This window comes from Hypanus sabinus, chromosome 23 (assembly GCF_030144855.1).
Source record: "Hypanus sabinus isolate sHypSab1 chromosome 23, sHypSab1.hap1, whole genome shotgun sequence".
Classification (NCBI taxonomy): Eukaryota; Metazoa; Chordata; class Chondrichthyes; order Myliobatiformes; family Dasyatidae; genus Hypanus; species Hypanus sabinus.
In genome coordinates this window covers 26,366,914-26,390,603 of record NC_082728.1, presented here as the reverse complement: position 1 = coordinate 26,390,603, position 23,690 = coordinate 26,366,914, and the positions used below count along the sequence as shown (strand labels likewise).

At 38.9% G+C, this 23,690-nt stretch overlaps 2 protein-coding genes across 2 annotated transcripts in view; both read right to left on the bottom strand.

The window, feature by feature from the left end:
* The window catches only part of abca5 (ATP-binding cassette, sub-family A (ABC1), member 5), a 111,018-nt gene extending 96,482 nt beyond the window's left edge, over positions 1-14,536 (bottom strand). Inside the window, exons 1-3 of the mRNA XM_059948569.1 lie at positions 13,872-14,536; positions 4,820-5,015; positions 2,310-2,483 (exon numbers count right to left, since the gene is read on the bottom strand). Of these exons, the coding sequence (XP_059804552.1) occupies positions 2,310-2,483; positions 4,820-5,015; positions 13,872-13,976 (475 nt within the window). The 5' untranslated portion in view covers positions 13,977-14,536. The remainder of the gene's footprint in view (positions 1-2,309; positions 2,484-4,819; positions 5,016-13,871) is intronic.
* Positions 14,537-17,162: 2,626 nt separating this feature from the next.
* The window catches only part of kif19 (kinesin family member 19), a 207,603-nt gene continuing 201,075 nt past the window's right edge, over positions 17,163-23,690 (bottom strand). The window contains exon 21 of the mRNA XM_059948568.1: positions 17,163-20,849. Within this exon, the coding sequence (XP_059804551.1) occupies positions 20,698-20,849 (152 nt within the window). The 3' untranslated portion in view covers positions 17,163-20,697. The remainder of the gene's footprint in view (positions 20,850-23,690) is intronic.

Sequence of the window (23,690 nt, the reverse complement as noted above, 5' to 3'; positions counted from 1 at the left end):
CGTCGTCAATACTAAATCTAAAAGCGCGGGTATAATAATAATCAATAAGAAATAGCTCTATCGTTGTCTAGGGGATAATGTATTGTCCGATGGAAATATAAAAGTCACTGTTAGTTCGTTCAAGCTGCAGCATTTTGGGTTTGAGAGAAAGACGGGTTAAACTTGCCCAGTTCTTTTATGATGCCAATCCTTCCGAGTCGTTGGGAGTTGGTTTCCCCGTTGTTAGTTAAAAGCCAGTCTCCTGTGGTAAAAGGCACAGGTTCCGGGGCAAATGGAACCGAACACAGGTGTCTCCTCCCACCGGCTTCCGCTATTACGGGATTGCTAGCGTTTCTTCTGGTGTGTCTGAAGGGCTGTTCCCACAGACCCTCTTTTATCCTGACTCACAGGGTCTCAGATGTCAATCAGGTTGAGATGATGCAATATCTCCACCAACCTCCCCCTCGGTTCATTGCCTGGGGCTTCGATGCATGGTACAGGATGCAATACACAAGTCCGGCTCTAAGAGACAATAGCCGGTGTCAATGGGTCCGCCTTCTCGGAGGCCAGGTCACATTCCAATCTTTGTGAATTCTGCATGTCTTTCTCTCATTTCCTGGGTCTCCTGAAAGGACTCAATAGTGATCTTGCAATTCTCACAAAGGAGGGGGCTACCCCGCACCCTTCGGCCCCTCAGAGCTGTGGTACATTCATAACACTATAAAGAGATTCCCCTGTTTAAGGGCCAGTTTATGACTTACAGTATTAGCCACAGTGCTCATTTGCAGCATGCAATTTTTTTCTGATGAAGTTGCAGAGATACAGAATTATTTAAGTGATATTAATTGGTTCTCTGCAACACATACAAGATCCTGGAGGAACTCAGCAGGCTAGTCAACATCTATGGAAAAGAGCACAGTTGAGGTTTCGGGTTGAGATCCTTCAGCAAGACTGGATGTCTTTCTTCCTTTCCAGTCCTGCCAAAGGGTCTTAGACCGAAGCCTCAACTGTGCTCTTTTCCATAGATGCTGCCTGGCCTGCTGAATTCCTCCAGTGTGTGTTGCTTGGATTTCCAGCATCGGCAGATTTTCTCTTGTTTACTCTAATCTAATTTTCCATTTGTCAATCACTAATTTTCTATTTATTATGGTAGCAAAATCATACAATATCTGGCTAGAGTAAGGGCCATCACACCAGGCTGATTTGAGCAAACTACTTCAAACACAAGTTGCAAGTATTAGATTTCTTGAAACAGTCAAGTTTATTTGCACAGCCTATGAAGGCTGTGTGATTTGAAAGCAATATGCACATTTCTTAAAGCACCCAAATTCCTCTGTACAACATCTATGCATTAAGTGTTACAACAGCATAAATATGTATCCTGTTTTTTATCAATACAATTGTGATTTTTCAGGAAGGCATTCCACTTCTAGCTTTTGCGCAAAGGAAGCAAGTGGCTGACAGCAACAGCCCCACAATGTCTCAAAAGCTGAGTTATGTCAAGGAAACCTGGTAGCAAAGATAATACTTCTCAATCAGAAAGCTTTATAACCAGACATTGAAAATGTATCTTTATGCAAAGTAGCAGTCATACTGCTGACATCTATCTTACCAAAGTGTAATATATTAATTCTTTTGAATGACTTCTTACAATGTGAACACTAAGGCACAGGATAAAAAAAGCAAAAGCAAAAATAAAAACATCAGTGAGTCAACTCTGCATACAGCATAAGCAAACAGAAGAACAAAACTGAAATAATGAAAATAAGTCTGACATCAAACTGGAGAGTTGGTCTAGTTGCAGCCTGTTCCAATGTAGCAAAAGGGTTCTAAAGAATTTCAAAACTGTCAAGTTTGTATGTTAAAAGTAGGTTTCAATTATATCTTTCAAGTCTCTAACATAAAGATTATGTGCAAAATGTTTAATATCAGTATCTCCTATTATCTATGGGCAAACAGAATTCATGACTGAACAAATATACCCATCAAATTTATATATTGGTGATCTACCCACTATCATGCATATTCAAAATATTACCCATAATAATTAGTTTGGCTTGATTTTATTATAACCACAAGTTTTATGCTTCTTTACACTCTTACAACTGAGACTGCTCAAATCAGCCCCTCTTTGGCCATTGCCAGTATGTTTGCAAACAAATAAATTTTGGATCCTTCACAACTACAACAGCCTGATTTTATTTGATGCCTTGAAAGAGGAAATTACCTCAAGACATTTCAAAGAAAGACAATTAAAATGGTTTTAATCTTAAACATACTAAATGAATAGATCACCAATTGGATTTTTTACAAATTTTAAAGCACTTTACCTTTCTCGTCAATGAAATCAATTTTTTCTGAAGTACTTGGAACTTTATTATAGGGATAACGAAGTTGATATGACATAGGACTGATGAAAGAAACTCCCACCAATGGTCTTGAAGCATGCGAACAGCAAACTTCTTCCATCGCTTGTTCATCAGTAAATCCAAGAGGTATCACTCCTGTAATGAGAAGCTTTCACTTTTTAAATCTATTTGAAGCAGATTTAAAACAATAAATATCAGAATTATGGAACAATTTTCAATAAGCCTTTCATTTTGGAAGAATAATTTGTTAGCAAAATTGTTACATTGCCTCCAAGATAATCTGACAGCAAACTAACTGCTGAAGATGTTTCAGGAGTGTCATTCTACTCCAGAAAACATCTTAAGCAAGAAAAACTATTAAATTCCTTATGTGATTTTGCTTTTTCACAGATTTTTATTTCTATCTTTATTAAGAACAAAAGGGTTGCTAGGTGAATGGCAGATCCCCTCAAGCAGAGCTGCCTAGATCTTAAGCCACTGGAGATGGCTGAGATCTTTAATGAATTATCTCTTCAGAATTTACTGAGGCGAGAAATCATCACTGCTCAAGAGAGAAGGGAAACAAGTGGAGATGTTTTGAAAACAATCATATTACTAGGGAGTTGGTATTTACAGCCTTAAAGCGCATTAAGGTGGATAAATCCCCAGGGCCCGACTGTGGGCATCCTCGGACTTTGTGGGAGGCTAGAAAGAAAACTATGGAGATACTTGCTTAATCATTAGCTACCGTTAAAATTCCTGAAGACAGGATGGTAGCTAATGTTGTTCCATTATTTAAGAAGGGTAGTAAGGACGACAGGCCTGTCAGCCTGACATCAGTTGTGGGGAAGTTACTGGAGGGAATTCTGATGAACAGGATCTACCAATATTTGGATGGACAGAGTTTGATTAGAAGCTTTTGTGATCAGTCATGGTTAACGAACCTTTTAGAGCTGGTTGAAGAAGTAACCAAAAAGGTAGATAAGGGTAAGGCAGTTAATGTTCTCTATTTGGACTTTAGCAAGTCTTTCAAGAAGGTCCCACATAGTAGGCTAGTCTGGAAATTTAAGTCCCATGGAATCCAAGGAAAGCCAGTTAGTTGGATTCAAAATTGGCTTTGAAGTAGGATGCAAAGGGTGGTAGTTGAAGGTTGTTTCTCAGAATAGAGGCTAGAGCTAATGGTGTGTGTTATTGGTTATTTACATAAATGATTTGGATGCAAGTGCACAAGGCTTGATCAGTAGGTTTACAGATGACATGAAATTAGGAGGTGGTGTTTATAGCAAAGAGGACATAGATCGGGGGATCTTAATCAGTCAGGGAAATAGAGTGAATATTGACAAATAGATTTTGATATAGGTAAGTGCAAGGTGAAGCATTTTTGTAAGTGAACCAAACATAAGACTTGATAGAGCATTAGAGAGTACAATGGAATACAGGGGTTAGGAGTACAAATGCATAGTTTGTTGAAAGTGGTGTCACAGATAGACAGGGTGATTAAAAAAAAGGTGATTAGCACACTACCCTTCATCAGTCAGGTCAATGAATATAGGAGTAGAAACATTACGTTTCAGTTGTACAAGTCTTTGATGAGGCTGCATTTCATGTACTCTATACAGTTTTGGTCACCCTGTTTTAGGAAAGACATGGTTAAACTGGAGTGCAGGAATGATTTTGAGGATGTTGCAGAGACTAGAGACACCCGAGCTATAGGAAGAAATTGCCTGGGCTAAGCCTTTATTCCTTGAAACACAGGAGAATGAGGGGACAATGTTGTAGAAATGTTTAGAACTATGAGGAATCAATAATGCTTTCTCCAGAGTAGGGGAGCCCAAGACTAGGGAGAATAGGTTTAGACTGAGAGGGGGAAGATGTAAAAGGGATCCGAGAGGGCAATTTTTTTCACGAGGACAGAATGAGCTACCAGAAAAAGTAGTTGAGGCATATACAAATAAATCATTTAAGAAACACTTGGATAAGTACATGGAGGGATGGAGCTGAGAGGGATATGGGCTGAATGCAGGAAATTGAGACTGGCTGTGTGGGCACCCTGATCACTATAAACTTATTGGGCCAAAGGGCCTGTAAATGTGCTGCATTACTCTATGAATCTATTACTCTAATTATCGAATGTCATTTTCATTCACACATACACTAATAATTGCAGATATATTTAAATATCAATACAGCATTAAAAGGCAAGTAAAGAGCTTGTACAAGACCAATCAAAATCAGTGGTGATATTTAGCCTTTAACACTTTTATAAAACTTTTTTTGTTGACATTAAATTTCCAAAAAGATCGCAGCTACTCTAAAGCATTAGATAAAATAAGCTTCAATTATATCAGTTTGTAAACAAAATAGCTCAATTAGAAGCTTTCTACATACAACACTCAATTATCCTCAATTTATTTGATTATAATCTATCTGATACAATTTTGTCTCCATAACACTCTGAAGGTACCTCAGGTTTGATTACATTTGATACTTACCGAGGAACTTTCCTACTTCCCCCATGATTTCAGTGGTGTAATTGTTCACTGGGGTATATCCAAGTCTGTATTTCTGTGGTATGAAATCATCCAAATCTTCTGGTTCACTTGTGAGCGTCTTAGTATATATTTGCGGAGGTACAAGAACACTTAAACAAACCAAGGCAAAAACTAAAAAGAGTGGCAACAGCAACTCCTGAAAAGAGAGTTTTTAAAAATTACTTCAGTTTGCAAATAAAAGTAGCTTTAAAAAAAGTAGTTATCTCAAACACAGACATGAGTACACACACAAAGTGCTGGGGAAATCAGCAAGACACGCAGTATCCAAGGAGAAGAATAAACAATCAACATTTCACCAGCCTGAGCTGTCCACCATTTATTCCTTTCCATAGATGCAGCCTGATTTGCTGCATTCCTCCAGCATTTTGTGTATGCTGTAATTATCACAAACATTACTAATGCAGCAACAAATTACCGTAATAGAGAGGATAAATGGTCCATTTTAACTCATTACAACTTTAACTTGGCAAGACAAGGGTTAAAATGCACATAGCATAATTTAACTCCCAAATCTCAAGGGCATGTTCAGCAAGATACTTGAAAAAGGGTGACTGCAAGTACAAGTTAGAGACTTGGGCACCAAAGGAAAACTTGCTAGTAAGAAAATTAGAATACAGTTGATACTGATTGGGTGAAGAGTGGGAGAGACAAAGACACTTTCATTTAAGAAATTAGTTCTGGAACTTACTCCTACTTGCTGCTATTCTATAGTAAAAACGATCATAATCTTTATTGATGCAATACCTTTCTATCAGTTTAAGACCTGCTGCTTTCATAAGTGGAGCAGAATAAAGCACAGTGCCCCTTCAAGCATGTTTTGCTGTTCAATGAAGTCACAGTTTACATGATTTTTCACTTCAGGTCTACTCCTTTCCCCAACCCTTCTCCCGACTCCCTCATTATTCAAAATCTATTTCAGCCTTGAGCACACACAAACTGGAGGTGGAGAAAACCAAAGAATCGCACCTCTTATTTTAGAGTCCCCCACCAAAGGAAACACTATCACAATCTTATGGGATGGCAGTAGAAAATCCTCCCCAGCCAGGTTCATTAAAATTCCAGCTGCATGAAGTTCTTATTTACACCCAGTGGCCACTTTATTAGGTAACTGCTGTACCAAATAAAGTGGCCACTAGGCACATGCTCATGGTCTTCTGCAGCTGTAACCCATCCATTTCTGATAATGTAATGGAGGTATTGTCTTACTCCCTTCTACGTCTAAAGAATTTCTTGGTGCTTTATTGTTCTCTTTTAAGGCTAAAAGGTTGTTAGCTGTTCTGCTGAAATGGCAAAATTTATTTAGTCATGTATGTGAAGTATGGCAGACTATATTGTTCCCTTTTTGTTTAAGATTGTTCTTGCTTTATAATTAACCTGTGATCAAAACTGTTGGAACAGGCTTTGCACCTAGATCCACATGTGAGGCTAAAATATGGGCAAATATGAATGCTTTGCTGTGCTGATTGCTTAAGGGGAAGTAACTCAAAAGCTGTTGTAACTGTTAGAAGTTCTGCAAGATACCTGTATAAAAGGGCTGGTATCTGTATGTAAGGTAGAGATCCTAGGAGATGAGGCCTGGTCAGCAAGAGGGTGATTCTTGCCTATTGTAGATCTCGGATCTCTCGCTGGTTGAAGTCGCAATAAAGAAGAAATGGTTGATTGAAATTATATGGTGTCTGACGACTTAATTCCACACTTCAGGTTCAACTTGTTGTGCATTTAGAGATGCTTTCTACATACCACTGTTGTAACATGTGTTTATTTCAGTTACTGTGACCTTCCTATCAACTTGAACCAGTCTGACTATTCCCCTCTGACTGAGGGGTAATGTTGCAGCTATATAGGACCCTGGTCAGACTACACTTGGAGTACTGTGCTCAGTTCTGGTCACCTCACTACAGGAAGGATGTGTAAGCCATAGAAAAGGTGCAGAGGAGATTTACAAAGATGTTGCCTGGATTGGGGAGCATGCCTTAGATAAAGGTGTATAAGATAATGAGAGGCATTGATCGTGTGGATAGTCAGAGGCTTTTTCCCAGGGCTGAAATGGTTGCCACAAGAGGACACAGGTTTAAGGTGCTGGGGAGTAGGTACAGAGGAGATGTCAGGGGTAAGTTTTTCACTCAGAGAGTGGTGAGTGCGTGGAATGAGCTGCCAGCAACTGGTGGAGGTGGATACGACAGGGTCTTTTAAGAGGCTTTTAGATAGGTACATGGAGCTTAGTAAAATAGAGGGCTATAGGTAAGCCTAATAATTTCTGAGGTAGGGACATGTTGTAACACGTGTTTATTTCAGTTACTATGACCTTCCTGCCAATTTGAACCAGTCTGACCATTCCCCGCTGACCTCTCTCATTAACAGGGCATTTTTGTCCACAGAACTGCCACTCACTGGATGTTTTTGTTTTTCACAGCATTCTTAATAAACTTGAGATTGTTGTGCATCAAAGTCCCAGGAGATGAGCAGTTTCCAAGATACTCAAACCACCCGTCTGGCACCAACAATCATTCCACAGATCAAAATCATTTAGATCACTTTTTTTCCCCATTCTGATGTTTGGTCTGAGCAACAACAAAATTTTGACCATGTCTGCATGCTTTTATGTATTGCGTTGCTGCCAGATGATCGGCAGATTAGATAGTTGCATTCACAAGCCGGTGTATCTAATTAAGTGGCCACTGAGTATACTTAATTAGACAATCAATAAAAAGGAAAGAGCAGTTAAAATAGTTGCCAGAAACATTACTATAAAAATGTAAAAGGGTTTATTGAAGGCTCCATCTCAAATTTTTCTGCAATAGCAGCTTATGGTAACTGGCCAGGACAATGTTGTAATAGCAGATTCTAGCAATCATAGGATCTGGAATTCACAGTAAAAGCAAAAGGTGCAATAGCAAATGGACCAATACAGATTGTGGATGCCAGAAAGATAGCTTGGTAATGGAGAAACCTGGGATCAGAAACTTAGCTTGGGTTCGACTAGCATTCATTCCAACATTTTATAAATGCATCTAATAAAATAATGGTGAAACTGGATTCAATCCAATGAATTGCACCATAGAGCTAATTGTTGTTAAATTATTTTTGAGTACCAGAAATGAAATAATGGTTAGTTGTTAATACTGACAACAGGAGACAGCCCATCAAATTTAAAATTGACTTTTATCTCCACAACAGACGGACATGTCTTCATTTCAAACCAAAGGAGTCAGGGTCCATAGACACAAAGTTATTCAATCTTACTCTTCACTAATGTCAGTCTTATCACCATGTTGTCATAGAGTTTGGCGAACATCCAGTCCATGATCACCTCCATGCTGATGTCTGCTACAGGCACCATATTTTTTCAGCACAGTTTTAGAGGGAACCAAGTTGTTTACAAGGATCATTTGATGAACATAAGCAAGTCTACTTTTAAGAATCATTTTTGGGATGTACAGATCGATGGCAATTAATATTACCATCCTGAATGCTTGCAGTCCTTCCAGTAACAGAAGTCCTAATATCATTGAGTAAGGAGTTCCAGGATTTAGCTTATGGACAATAAAGGAACAACAATACACTGTACGTTTCTAAGGCAAGATAGCGTGCAGCTTGACACAGGAGGTGACATTCCATTCTTATCCCTCTTGATGTTTAAACTTTCATGAAAATAAATTGTTTAAAGATTGCGATTGAAATAAATAAAATTTAACAAGATAAACAAATTAGCTAGATCTGGAAACAGAAAGAGGGTTCTGAAGAAAATAATGATTTAAAGAGAAAAATGGTGCTGCAGGGCACCATGCAAAAGATAAAGCATTACATCATTTTGGTATGTCAAATACGATGGCAGAATATAGTATTAATGGTAAGACTCTTGGCAGTGTGGAGGATCAGAAGGATCTTGGGGTCCAAGTCCATCTGACGCTCAAAGCATCTGCGCAGGTTGACCTTGTGGTTAAGAAGGCATATGGTGTATTGGACTTCATCAATCGTGGAATTGAATTTAGGAGACCAAGAGGTAATGTTGCAGCTATATAGGACTCTGGTCAGACTACACTCGGAGTACTGTGCTCAGTTCTGGTCGCCTTACTACAGGAAGGATGTGGAAGCTATAGAAAGGGTGCAGAGGAGATTTACAAGGATGTTGCCTGGATTAGGGAGTATGCCTTAGATAGAGGTGTACAAGATAATGAGAGGCATTGATCATGTGGATAGTCAGAGGCTTTTTCCCCAGGGCTGAAATGGTTGCCACAAGAGGACACAGGTTTAAGGTGCTGGGGAGTAGGTACAGAGGAGATGTCAGGAGTAAGTTTTTTACTCAGAGAATGGTGAGTGAGTGGAATGAGCTGCCGGCAACAGTGGTGGAGGCGGATACAATAGGGTCTTTTAAGAGGCTTTTAGATAGGTACATGGAGCTTAGTAAAATAGAGGGCTATAGGTAAGCCTAGTAATTTCTGAGGTAGGGACATGTTCGGCACAACTTTGTGGGCCAAAGGGCCTGTATTGTGCTGTAGGTTTTCTATGTTTCTATGTAAATAAATAATTTTAAGCTTGGTAGGGTGCCACTTCTCATGTGCAGATTAGTGAAAAAAAATTACTGTTAATTAAAATTCAGTAATAAATTGGCTCAAGGAGGTCATACCTGGATTTTTTAATAATGAACATAATTTCCAAACAAAAACAGAATTACATATCCGATTATTTTGAAAGTTGATTAATGGTTTTAACAGTACACAAAATGTATGTTCTCAAGATATGTGCATTACTAAAAATCCAAATCAATGCAAGTATAGAAATGATTTTCTGTCAAACTAAAAATTGAATCCTGTCAAAACTTAACAATATTTAAACTGATAGTGACATTATGTCAACATGTTCCAATCACATTTTACACATTTCAAAGAGTACATGGAACATATTTGTATTACACCAAATCGTTTTAGTTTCAGTTAAGAGTAATAATTCAACAAGTACAAATAAAAACATAGTCAAGTTAATTGAAAAACAAACTCTTCTGCATAAAACACATACAATACCTACACTTAGTAGATTCATCAACAACTTGTGTAAGCTGATGAATGTAGGAAAGTGGCATATAACACTAGGCTTGTACCAAAACTTTTAAAAACAGTTTATGCTACATTTGAAAAGCACTATATTTTAGAATGTCAAAGGCTTAGAGAAGGTACATAGAAGATTTATTAAATATTTATGAAAAGGGGTACGACTGTCCCACAAATTCAACTGTAAATTTGACTAAGGCTAATTTTGATGATATTAGACAAGAAAATGAAAAAGTTTATTGGGAGAGCTGTTTATGGGTCAAGAGACGCCTGGCAAGTGCAAAGCTATTTTTGTTTGAAGATATGATAAAGAGAATAACGGCAGAGCAGTACATATTATCTATATGGACTTTAGCAAGGCCTTTGACATCATGCCACGTGGTAGGTTGGAAGGTTCAATCACATGGGATCCAGGGTGTGCCAGTTAATTGGATAGAAAACTGGTTTTGTGGTAGAAGTCACAGGGTGTTAGTCACTCTTCAGATTGGAGGCCTGTGATTTACATGAGAATGTATGTAGCATGAAAAGTAAAGATGACAGCAAAATTGGTGGTGGCCAGTGAAGAAAGTTGTTGAAGGTTACAACAGGATTTAGGTCAATTGGGAAAAGGGGCAATGGAAATACAGGTGGAATTGAACTCTGACATTTTCAAAGTGATGCATTTTTGAAAAGTTAAAGACAGACAGAATATTCACAGCAAATGACAGGACCCCAGAGAGACAGAGATGGACCAAGTTAATTTAAGGGCAGGGTGAAAGCTAGAAGCAAAGTTGATAAAATTGATGAGCTCAGCATGAGTGCATGAAGCAGCACCAATGCAGTTGAAAATACAGTGGAGGAAGAATTGGAGAATATAACTGGGGAAGGCTTCGAACATAGACTGCTCTGCATAGCCGATGAGAGGCAGGCATAGTTTGTGCCCGTGAACCCATGATGAGCCAGTCAAATTTATCAACTTTGCCTCTAACTTCCACCCTGCCTTTAAATTCACTTGGCCCATCTCTGACACCTCCCTCCACTTTCTTGATCTCTCTGTCTCCATCTCTGGAGACAAGCTGCCAATTAACATCTTTTATAAACTGACTGATTCCACAGTTATCTCAACTACACCTCTCCCCACCCTGTCTACTGCAAAAATGCTATTTCCTTTTCTCAGTTTCTTTGCCTCCACTGCATCTGTTCCCAGGATGCGACTTTCCATTCCAGGACAACAGAGGTGTCCTCTTGCTTTAAAGGAGGGGGGTTTCCCTTCCTCTACTATTGATGCTGCCCTCACCCACATCTCCTCCATTTCCTGTACATCTGTGCTCTATTGCAATAGCGATAGAGAACCTCTTATCCTTCCTTATCCCCCCTTAGCCCCCGCATCCAACACATTATTCTCTGCAATTAGCCACCTCCAAAGGGATCCTACCACTCTCCCTCTGCTTTCTGCAGGGATCGCTCCCTCTACGATTCCTCTATCCATTTGACCCTCCCCACTAATCTCCCTCCAGGCACTTATCCCTGTAAGCAGCCTAAGTGCTCCACCTGCCTGTATACCTCCTTCCTCACACCCATTCATGTAGTCCTTCCAGGTGAGGCTACACTTCACATGCGAATCTGCCGGGATCGTCAACTGGATCCAGTGCTCCCAATGCAGCCTCTTCTATATGGGTGAGACCCATTGAAAAGTGGGGGACTGCTTCGTCGAGAACCTTCACACCATCTGCCACAAATGGGACTTCCTGGTAGCCAAACATTTCAATTCCCATTCCGGCATGTCGATCCACAGCTTCCTATTATGCCAAGCTGAGGTCACCAACAGGGTGGAAGAGCAACACCTTATATTCTGTCTGGATACCCTCCAACCTATTGGCAAACACATCGATTTCTCCTTCAAGTGAACAAATTTTCCCCCCACCCTCCTTCCTCTATTCTCCACTCCAACCTTTCACCACTTCTCACCTGCCTATTATTTCCCCCTGGGTCCCCTCTTCCTCTCCTTTTTCTTACAGTCCAGTCTTCTCTCCTGATTGTTTCTTCTCCAGTCCTTGAACTTTCCCACCCACCTGGCTTCACCTATCACTTTCCAGCTAACCTCTCCCCCCCCCCCCCCTACTTTTTTTTTAGCATCTTCGCCCTTCCTTCTCAGTTTGGAAGAAGGGTCTCAGCCTGAAATGTTGACTGTTTACTCTTTTCCATTGATGCTGCCTGACCTGCTGAGTTCCTCCAGCATTTTGTGTGTTGCTTTGGATTTCCAACTTCTGCAGATTTTCTCATATTATTGAACTTTTAATGATGTTCCTTTCCTGGAACCTACCATTTTGACCATCCTCACTATTTTAGTCAAACTCCTTCCTTACAAAATGGCATCACTAATTATTATTGTTAGGTCATGGTTTAGTTTAAGAATCCTGGAAAAAATGCAAACTGATGATTTCAAAGTAACAGGATTCCATATAAACCGAAAAGGAAGGAGTTCATTAAATGTAATGAGTGAAAGGTGCAAATTGCTGACTGTTTAAAACAAACTTTTCCAAAGAAGTCAACAGATTTAAGATATATGCACATCCTGTATGAAGGGCAGAGAAGGCTCATTTCTTCCTCTGCTCTTTTGCGATCTTCAAATCTCCTGATGACCAGAAATGTCAATACCCACTCCTGATTCCAAAGTCCGTTTGAAGTCCATCAAGAATCACACCAAGACATTTTAGAGATACCAAGATCATATAATATTCTATGAATCCCAAGTAGAAAAGACATATTTACACAGAGAGCAAAAAATCTACAGCATAGCAAACCAACACTGAGCTTGCAGTGCAATCCACAGAAAGATTACATATCTTTCAGATCGTCAAAATTGAACACAAAAATACTCCAGAACCTATGGTAGATAACGGAACTAAATTGACTGGGTATAATGAGCAAGTATGTCACCCAATTTCCCTCGGGATCAATAAAGTATGTCAGTCTGTCTGAGTAGTAGTAAAGGCACAGAAACAGTTAAGACACAGAAGCAGTTAATTCACAAAAAGCAAGGAGATGCTGGGAGCAAATAATATAGAAATTTTTAAACTTCTTAGTAGTGTCAGCCACTTGTCCTGCAGTTTCTAAGCCACCTACAAGAACAGCTATTCTAATTCTTAATTTCCACAAACTTGTGGATTCAAACATACAAAGTCATCATCATGGTATTCTTCAAAGACTTTCTGTCCTCAGTGCCCTTTAAGAGAACCAAGTTTCAAATTCCAATTTTTGATAATGACACCAAAGTTCCCTCTAATCATTCCAGGAGTTAACTTAAATCTATATCACTTCACAGTTCAGAAAAATAGGTTCTTAAATTTGACCATTGCCACTAAATTTTCCATCAGTACCTTTGGTTATAAGTAAGATCATATTGACCATGACAATACTTTTTCATTTAACCTCCCTAACCTTTGCAACACACGTACAGTCCACTGTAAATCTCCAGTCTCTCCAGTGAGTCCTGTAGTCATGATCAGAAGTTATTTCAGTGTGGACCAAGTTTGTTTTGAACAGTATTAGCATGATACAAGAGAAGTCAAAATTGTAATTTCAGAAGTTTACACCCACAAATTATGATTTTATTAATTTTGTATTTTTTAAATCTCAGCCTATATTTTTCTACATCATTCATTTCGTGTTCAAGTGCCTGTCACTCCACATCTTTTAGTCTTGCGGAAGTCGGGCTCACGAGAAGAAATAAAGTGGGGCCTATTCACAGATAGATTGCTTTGGGACATTTGGAGCACCAGATAGAGGGGTTTAAAGTTACAGTAACACATTAACATTATAATAGCAGTTGATTTCTGCAGAAACAATAACTCGCAGCACTGGAGTCCTATATTTCACGTGGGCTGTCAGCGTTAAGGCAACTACCTGGCAAACAGATAGCATGAGACGCCAATGCCAATACATGGATGAAAAAAATATTTTACCTGCAACGTCTGATCTTTGTTTCGTCGCTTTATAAGGATGTTTCTGTAGATAAGTGCTTTAGTTTGTTGCCATATTGTTGTATCTCTTCTCGGCAATTTTCCCATTGTTATTTATCCGGAAAAAAAATGAAGTAAAACGTTCCCGCACTGTTTGGAAGGTTATTTCCGAGAAAACAGCCCCTGGAATTACGAGGGGCCAATACAATAATTTTAAAGGGGGTGGGGGAAAGTAAACAACGCCGTGTTTAAAAAGCTGACACAAGATCTTCAGTCACATCAACATCTTTCCGCAAATTACTAACGATAGTCTTTGATGGCATTGACAACCCAGCTAAATCAAACCAGATCGAAGGAAATTAATCTGATCTAAATGCCGCATCGTGCTCGGATCCACTACGTTTCATCCGCGAAGAGGTGTTTACAGCTTCTCCGTGTGAGGTCGGACGGGCCGAGGGGAATTGGGACGGTGAGGGTCACTCGCGTTGCCGGCCCCAGCGGGGTGGGCGAAGGCAAGAAGCCGCCCCTGTTTCACGAGGCCCGGCGAACTTGCCTCCTCCGTCTAACCACAGCTATAGCGGCGAATACGCGCCTCCACAGGGTCCCTCGGCCGCCAGCGCTTCCTCATATCCCGCCCCCCTCACTCGCAGCTGCGACGCTAATGCGTCAAGCGCCGCCGCCGCTCCCCGTCGCCAACACCGCCACCTAGCGGCTCCAGCAGGCAAGCGGAAATGCGACACCTTCGATGTTCCAGCTGATCACCTGGAGACTGTCATCTGGTCCAGGCAGTAGCACGGTGATGTTGGGATGAATGAAACTTGGCGACGAGTTTTTTTTTTCCCCTCTAATAAAGGGAAAAACCACTTGGTTACTTGGATCTTTGATTTAGCTCCTATATTCAGAAGATTGTTCTGATAGAAACCACATTTCTCTTACAGTCAGGTAAATTTTTACCCAAAGTATACCAAGAATATATATACTTTAAAATAGTCAAACTATTGACTATTTGAGTCAATAGTCAATACTTTTAAATCTACAGGACTGATGAGTTGCTGTGTTGTTTCTCCTTCTCCCTTCAACTATGGTAGCCAGAAGTAAGTAGGGGTGCTGTGTTTAAGAAAATCAGTATTGAGCACATCTTTCAATATTTACCTCTGTCTGCCTGATAATCTCTTTCTACAACAGTTTTAAATAGAGAGCTTGTTTTGGGAGTCTGGCATCAGACATGTGAATAATGTGGCCTGCCCAACATGGATGACTGAATGGAACCAGGGCTTCAATGCTGGGGACGAGGGAGATAACTGAAATGAATTTGACAATAGACAATAGGTGCAGGAGTAGGCCATTCGGCCCTTTGAGCCAGCGCTGCCATTCAATGTGATGTACCCTGTTCCTGCCTTCTCCCCATATCCCTTGACTCTGCTATCTTTAAGAGCTCTATCTAACTCCTATCTAACTCTTATCTAATTTGTTTCTCCTTCCAGTGAATTTGGATTAATTTGCAGAGATGGCATTACTGGCACCTTTCCAGAGCATGTAATGTCTACTATAGATAATAATGATCTCAGGGGAGGAGGGGAAGGGATCACTACTGCTTGAAAGACCCGAGTTTTGTGGCTGATCTGATGTCTTGATCTTCAAATAGCCTTTTCCCTTAATTGAGAAAGAGTATACATGTTACTTGATTGCAAGTGCAAGAATATATAACCTCCTGGGAAATTAACAAGAAATATAAAATCCATTGTGATCAGGAAATGAGAGACACGATCATTGGTTTTCTCCTAAGTGATTTGACAGAAATATTAATCAAAATGTTTGAAACATTAACATTAATGACATTTAAATGTGCAGGGGAAGACAGAAACGAGCAAAACTGAGGCTTCCTCAAGATGATATTAAACGTTGCTTTTAAGCTAGATAGGATCAAAAAGGGCCACTTCTAAAGATTAGAAAAAAAATTTAAAAGTACAATAGAAATCAAAGACTGCCTTCTGGGGATTAAATGTCCTTCATGCATCTTGAATAATTACTTCTGTAAATTTATTAAGACTGAATTACTTCACCTCTATACTCTCTAAATGGTTATTAGACTAATTTATCTAATAAATTTAGATAAATTAATTTATCTAATAAGCATGCCTTATGAGAATAGGTTGAGTGAACTCAGCCTTTTCTCCTTGGAGCGGCAGAGGATGAGAGGTGACCTGAGAGGCATTGATCATGTAGATAGTCAGAGGCTTTTCCCCAGGGCTGAAATGGTTAGCACAAGAGGGCACAGTTTTAAGGTGCTTGGAAGTAGGTACAGAGGAGATGTCAGGGGCAAGATTTTATGTAGAGATTGGTGAGTGCATGGAACGGGTGGCAGAGTGGTGGAGTCAGATACGATAAGGTCTTTTAAGAGACTCCTGGATAGATACATGAAGCTTAGAAAAATAGAGGGCTATGGGTAACCCTAGGTAACTTCTAAGGTAAGTACATATTTGGCACAGCATTGTGGGCCAAAGGGCCTGTAGTGTGCTGTAGGTTTTCTATGTTTCTGTATGTTTCAATGTTTAATTTGCAGGGATGTATGTTGTGGCAGACTTTCAATGACTTGGTGAAGGTGAAATGTTTAAGTGGAATAGGAAAGGGATCTTCTTCAGTCAGTTGGCAGTGAGAGTGGAAAAAACTGCCAGCGGAAGCGGTGCTTGTGTATTCAATTTCAACATTTAAGAGAAATTTGCATAGATACATGGATGGGGGTGGGCATATGGAGGTCTATGGTCTGGGTGCAGATCAATGGGATGAGTCAGATTAATAGTTCGGCATGAACTAGATGGACCAAAGGGCCTGTTTCTGTGCTGTGGTGCTCTATGACTTCAGGGTTGCTGAACTGAAACAATTATCATCCCTTCCAGCAAAATGGGATTAAAAGATGCTTTTAGTAATTTTACACAAGTGTATAATTTACATTTATTTTTCTTGTGAATATGGTACACCTGATGCTATGTATCTGTAATGCTGGTGATAGTAAGTTTTTCATTGCACCCCTGCAAACGTGTACTTGTGTGTATGAAAATAAACTTGATTTTGACTTTAATATGACCACGTTAATTAAAGAAAGCTGTACACAGTGAAATAAATAGTTTTCATCAGACTTGTTTTTTCTCATTGTGAATTATGTAGTTTAATAGCTTTCTCCATAAATCCTTCAATACTGAACTTTTAAATTGATTGTTTATTTACCCTGGGTGGGAAAAAGTAACCAACATCAATTTGAAGTGCAGTAAAAAGCTTTCTCTGTATTGTCATGTTAAATCTCCGTAAATATTTATATCTATGAATTTTTCAAGCTGCTGAAGTTAATTAAGAGGAAGTTAATAAGTTTGTTGTATATATAACTAGGTAATAAATAACAGCAAATGCAAACATCTAGAAGAAGCAGCACATGCAAGCATCTTTTGATTATTTTGAGTGCTTTATTTTCTTGAATAGTAAATATAGGTAGATGCTTGTTAAATAAATATCTGTAAAGTACCTGTATTGCATGGCATTTTCTACAAAGATTATCATGTGCTACTAAAACATTATTACAGTAGGCACACAAGGGCATAGTCATCAAAGTCAGGTGGGTAAAACCACCATAGTGACAAATTTGGTAAAACAGTTAAAATATTCACGATAATCCTACATCCAAATCAAAAATGTTAATACATGAGACCACAGTGGCTTTCATTCCAAGAACCTTTCTGACAAAGAATTTGCTTCCGTTAGCATTGTAACCATATAAAACAAAAACCTTTTGACTGGATTGTTTCAAACAACAGCCTTGGGTAACCTTGTGTATTATACTGAAATGTTTCCTAATGGACTAGTAAATGGAAATTGGCAAAGCACCAGAAATGTATTATCGTTTTTGTGAGATCTTTTTCAGTGACAAGATATGTTCAGCATAATAATTTTTCTGATAGATTATCTTGTAGAATTTTGGCTCCCATTGCTCAATGGGGAACATGTGAAAGCATATCAAGTACATACGTCCAGGTTATTCAAGAATTTGTCAATGATCCAATTTAAAACATATCAAATAATAAACTGCTCCATCATTCACAAGAAGTATCCGTTATTGGATACACATGATACATGAAAAGGTATCATGTATCATTTGGCTTGGGCAAAATAGAAATAATCAGTGCTCTGGAAGAGGAAATGCTACAGAATGCCTAACCTGTCATACTATTTATAATACTAAGGAGCAATAGGAATATTTTGATGGAGAATGTATTATTGACATTGTAATGACATAGATTGTCTCTTTTGACTGCAGAATGCCTTTAGGAAGTCAAAAATTTATTACCTTTCAAAATGTTTCTTATTTTTGTGTTCTTGACACAATGGTCAGACCAACTGACCACAGGCCTCAAAAAGGACAATGTAATTATTCTTTTAAAAAACTGTTGTATTCATTCCAGCTGCTCCTCTGATCTGGATATTACAGAACAATGTGGATCTCACTGTTTGAGATTCAGACGACGTCAACAGCAGGCAACAAAATTCTACATCCAACCATGCTATTTTGACATAAAAGACAATATACTTGTTGTTCAGTTGACATTTTCTGTGAAATGAATCCTTCTATCAATTAGCTAGTGATACCCTGCAAAATGACCAGTTAGGACAAGGTTCAAAATTGCTACAAGGTCTCAGCTGTCTCAGTGTGCTTTTGCTGGTTAAAGTCCTTTCAAATCACTTAATTTACTTTACTAAGGCAAATTACTCTTCTTACTGCAAACATGAATAGTAATCTCAGTAGAAATTTACATAAATGGCACAATTAACTCTTTACGTTCAAGTATAATATCTCTATCTGGGCCTAGTTTATTTTAAATCTGAAAGATAGAAACCTATACATTAGAATTTATGGGAGATACATTTTAAAAAATTACATTTTCAAGATGGAGTAGTTGTGCGACTCTCCCTTATGTTTTTATTTAATATTTAGTCAAATTTCAACTGCTTTGTTTGAATTGCTTCATGGAAAATAAGAAAACTTAAGCGCAGGTATCCAGGAGCTCAGAAAAATCAACAGTCCAGCTCCTTTCGTGAATTCTACAGCAGGGTGCAATTTTACATACACCATATGATAGAATTTTAATAAAAGACTTTCACTGAACATGATTGGGTGCTTACCATGTCTGTAAGGATGTTTATGAAAATACTTCAAGGACCTCTTTGTGTACGATGCAAGGAGTTACTAAATATGAGCAATAGTGTCTAATCTACAATGTACATTGTTTTTATTCAGGCTGTTTTTGCTTCTTACATGCACCTTGTGATGCCACCTGCAAAAAAAATCACTCACATTGGTGTGGGCCCTCATGTAGCTGCAAATGGAGTGTCTGCCATTCACAGTGAAGAATCCACCATTATCACGTCTTGATCTAAACACATACCTCTGTGACAAATTATAACACTCCTCTTACTGAGAACGTGATTCTTATGGTTTCCCAATTTCTCCCCCAATGTCTTGTGCTCTCCCAGAGTGTTGGGCTTGCTATTCTCTCTGCAATAGTAGAGTCAATGGTAGAAAGGCTCTTGAACTCATTAAACATACTAGTTGCAAATAACACCTTGGGTGTCGTTGACAATAGAATTTTGTAGTTCTATACACTAATAAAGACATGCAGCAACCAATTATTATTTCTTTACCCTTAATTATGAATTCCATAGATTGTGAAATGGAGCCCGTTGTTCGTACTTCTTTACCTGAATTAGACGAGTGAATTGCTATCCAATGTGGTGATCAAACAGAAACCAAAAATGGCACAGGCTGACTTTCTGCACTTATCTAGACTTTTGCAACTGACTAAAACTGAGCAAAATTGCCAATAAGTTTCATGATTTAGTGACCAAGGTGATCACATTGTCCCAGCTAATTAAAGATTTATGATAACTGCAGGAAGTAAATAATTAAACTGCTTAACAGGTATGCTAATATCTTCAGAATCACATAATGATTTGAAATGAATTGCTACATACCTGATCCAAAATGTGCCTAAAGGATAAATACTCATTTATCATCAGTCAACACCTAATGTGTCCGATGCACAAGTGACATGTACATGCTGCTGAGGAAAACAATTAATTTGCTTATGATTTTTATACAAAATACAGTAAATATTCTTGAACCTATTTGTTATCTGGTCTGAGTCCTTTACCAAAATGTAGTGAGATTTAGGTATGCCACTGGGTTCTCGTTTTAAAAGAAAACATTCATGAACAGTAATCAAAGACAATGTTTAAAAAAAAGAAATATTTAGTTCACTCTGTGCTTTAAGTTTTAAGTCTATGCATATCTTGACCAGATTATAAACAACTATATTACCACAGAATAAAGAAGCGTTTGCATCATGATTTCTTAGAATAAAAGCATAATCCAAAACTGGGGACAAAGTAGTAATAACATCCAGAGAGAACTGTTTAAGTCGAATAGCTGTAAGCGTTTGGCACGATGCCTCCTTTTAAACTAGGTAAACGACAAACATTGCAAAGCCTGGAATCCTTAACTTATTTTGAATAAAAGCAAAACACAGAACAATCACTTTTCTCAAAATACATTTATAACAAAAACAATTCTATTTACTGATTTAGATTAACATGATATGATAATGGTAAAAAAACTCAGGTCTCTGCAACATTAGCAATGTTTTGCACTGTTTTTGTTTCCTTTTTGGTATTGTCTATCTTATCCATTCATCTATCCACCAAAGATTTGTTTCATTTCCTTTCCATTCTTTCACCATGAAAGTGCAATCTTCATCTAAGTTTTCAAATCTTATCTTTCACTCCATCAGTTTTTCTTAGATCTGACGTCATTCTTTCCATTTGTCACTGTATAATTAAAATGTGGCTGAGGGTTACGTTTAACCTGCTTCTTGAAGTTTCCAGGTTGATGGAACACAGAGGTTGAGCTAGCCACATCTGGTGCTGTGTTATTTGGACCTGTAATTTTAAAAAAATGAACATTTGTTTTTGTTTAATTAAGAATAGGTTTCCCTCTAATGTACGTTTTATGGAATGAGTACCTCTTTAAGGTTGCAAATGGTCACCTCAGCCAAGAATATTCAAATATGCAAATATTATCTAAAGAACAGGGAAACCAAAGGAGCACATGATCACAACCACCACCAAAGACCTGCCATCACTATGAGTTGAAGCCCATGAGCACTTGGACCTGTTGGACGTGTACAACACCATGCTTCTGGCTGGCGGCTGGTCAGACTCTATCAGGAAGTGCTTTATTACTCTTAAGCAGCAGGTGGGAGAGGAGGACATCAAGAACTAGAGACCCATCTCCCTGTAGAAAGTGGATTACGAATTCTTGTGCAAAGTCATTGTCATCTGCCTAATGGCTGCTCTGGGGCCGATAATCCACTTAGCCAAACTTAGTAGGAAAACCCTTGACATTCTTGAGCTATGCGTGCACTCTATTGCTAAATGCAGGACAGAGGAGTGGATACTGACTGGTCAGCTTGGACCAAGCGAAGGCCAAGTATATAGCGCACATGTCCATGATCAATGGTGCTTCCCAAAAGGGGCTTTGGGCAAAAAATCAGGAATTGGATTCAGTTGCTCTATGCAAGCATTCATAGTTCTGAAACAGATAGCTTTCCCATTCAGTTTGAATTAAGGGAAAGATTACCCACTTTCCCTTGTCTTGTTTGTGCACTGCACAATCCATTTGCTAAATCCATTAGGAATGAAACTGGGATAATGCCAGGCAATGGAGCACTCAGATCAAAGTATTCATACACATAGACAGCATCACTATCTTCTGTTCAGATCTATAGTCAATTTGCTCATTATTCAACATCTGCAACTAGCTTGAGTTAACCAGAGTCAATGCAGGAAGAGTGAGACCATGTTCTTCAGTAATTGCTGATAATTAGGCTGGAAGCCTAAAGGCACACACTCAGCGATTCAGGAACAGCTTCTTCCCCTCTGCCATCTGATTCCCAAATGGACATTAAGCTTTGGACGCTACCTCACTTTTAAAAAAAAATATACAGTATTTCCGTTTTAGCACATTTAAAAAAAATCTAATCAATATACATAATTGATTTACTTGTTTATTTATTATTATGTTTTATTTTATTTATTACTTTTTCTCTCTCTGCTAGATTATGTATTGCATTGTACTCCTGCTGCTAAGTCAACAAAGTGCATGTCACATGCCGGTGATAATAAACCTGATTCTGATACTGATAATCTTTAACCTCTCACTTCGGCAGTCTTTAGTATCCACCTGCTTCAGGCAGGCTTCAGTTGTACCGGAGTCTAAGAACAACGTGGTGACCTGCCTCACTGGCTATAGTCTAGTAGCATTTACATCCACTGTGATGAAGTACTTTGAGAGGTTGGTAGTGAAATGCATCAACTTCTGCCTGAGGAGCAACTCCAACTTGCCTACTTTTACAACAGATAAACAGCGGGTACCATTCCACTGGCTCTTCACTCAGCCCTAGAATATCTGAACAGTGAAGATCAGGTTGCTCTTCATTGACTACAAGTCAGCATTCAAAACAATCATCCTATCAAAAGTAATCAATAAGCTCCAAGCCTCAATTCCTCCTTGTGCAACTGGGTCCTTGATTTCTTCAATTCCAGTCAGTTCGTATTGGCAACAACATCTCCTTCACAATCACCATCAGAACAAGTGCACCACAAGGCTGTGTGCTTAGCCCCTGCTCTACTCACTTTATACTTATGACTGTGAGGCTAGGTACAGCTCCAATGGCATATTTAAGTTTGCTAATGACACCATAATTGTTGGCCGAATGAAAGTCGATGATGAATCAGCATACAAGAATAAGACTGAAAATCCGGCTGAATGGTGCAGCAATAACAACTTCTCACTCAATGTCAGTAAGGCCAGGGAACTGACTTCAAGAGGATACTGTATGTCCATGAACCAGTCTTTATCAGGGAATCAGTGTTGGAGAGGATCAGCAACTTTAAATTCCTTGGTGTTATCATTTCAAAGGACCTGTTTGGGTCTAGCACTTAAGTGCAGTTATGAAGAAAGCACAACAGCCCCTTTTCTTTCTTAGAAATTTGTGAACATTTGGCACGTCATCTGAAACTTTGACAAACTTCTTTAGATGTGTGGTGGAGAGTATGTTGAGCAGCTGCATCATGGCCTGGTATGGAAGCACCAATGCCCTTGAATGAAAAAGCCTGGAAAAAGTAGTGGATACAGCCCAGTCCATCAGGGGTAAAGCTCTTCCCAACAATGAGTGTATCTACATGGAGCGTTGTTGCAGGAAAACCGCATCCATCATCAAGGATCCCAACCATTCATACCATGCTCTCTTCTCACTGCTGCCATCAGGAAGAAGGTACAGAAGCCTCAGAACCCACACCACCAGGTTCAGGAACAGTTATTACTCCTCAAACATGAGGCTCTTGAACCAGAGGGGATTATATCACTCAACTTCACCCACCCCAACACTGAGCTGTTTCCACAATCCATGGACTCCCTTTCAACGACATGTCATCTCATGTTTTCAATATTTATTGTTTATTATTATTATTTTGTTGTTCTTTTTCCTTTTTATATTTTGCATACCTTGTTTCCTTGTGCACATTGGTCGTTTTTCTGTCTTGTTGTGTGCAGTTTTTCATTGACTCTGTACTGTTTCTCTGTATTTACTGTGAATGCTCGATTTACTTTGAACTTTGAAATTCATGTCATTGCTATCAGAAATAAATATGACCTAATTGATTCTTTAGAGATGTGGATGCAGGATGACCGAAGTTGGGAACTATAAATAATAGGATATT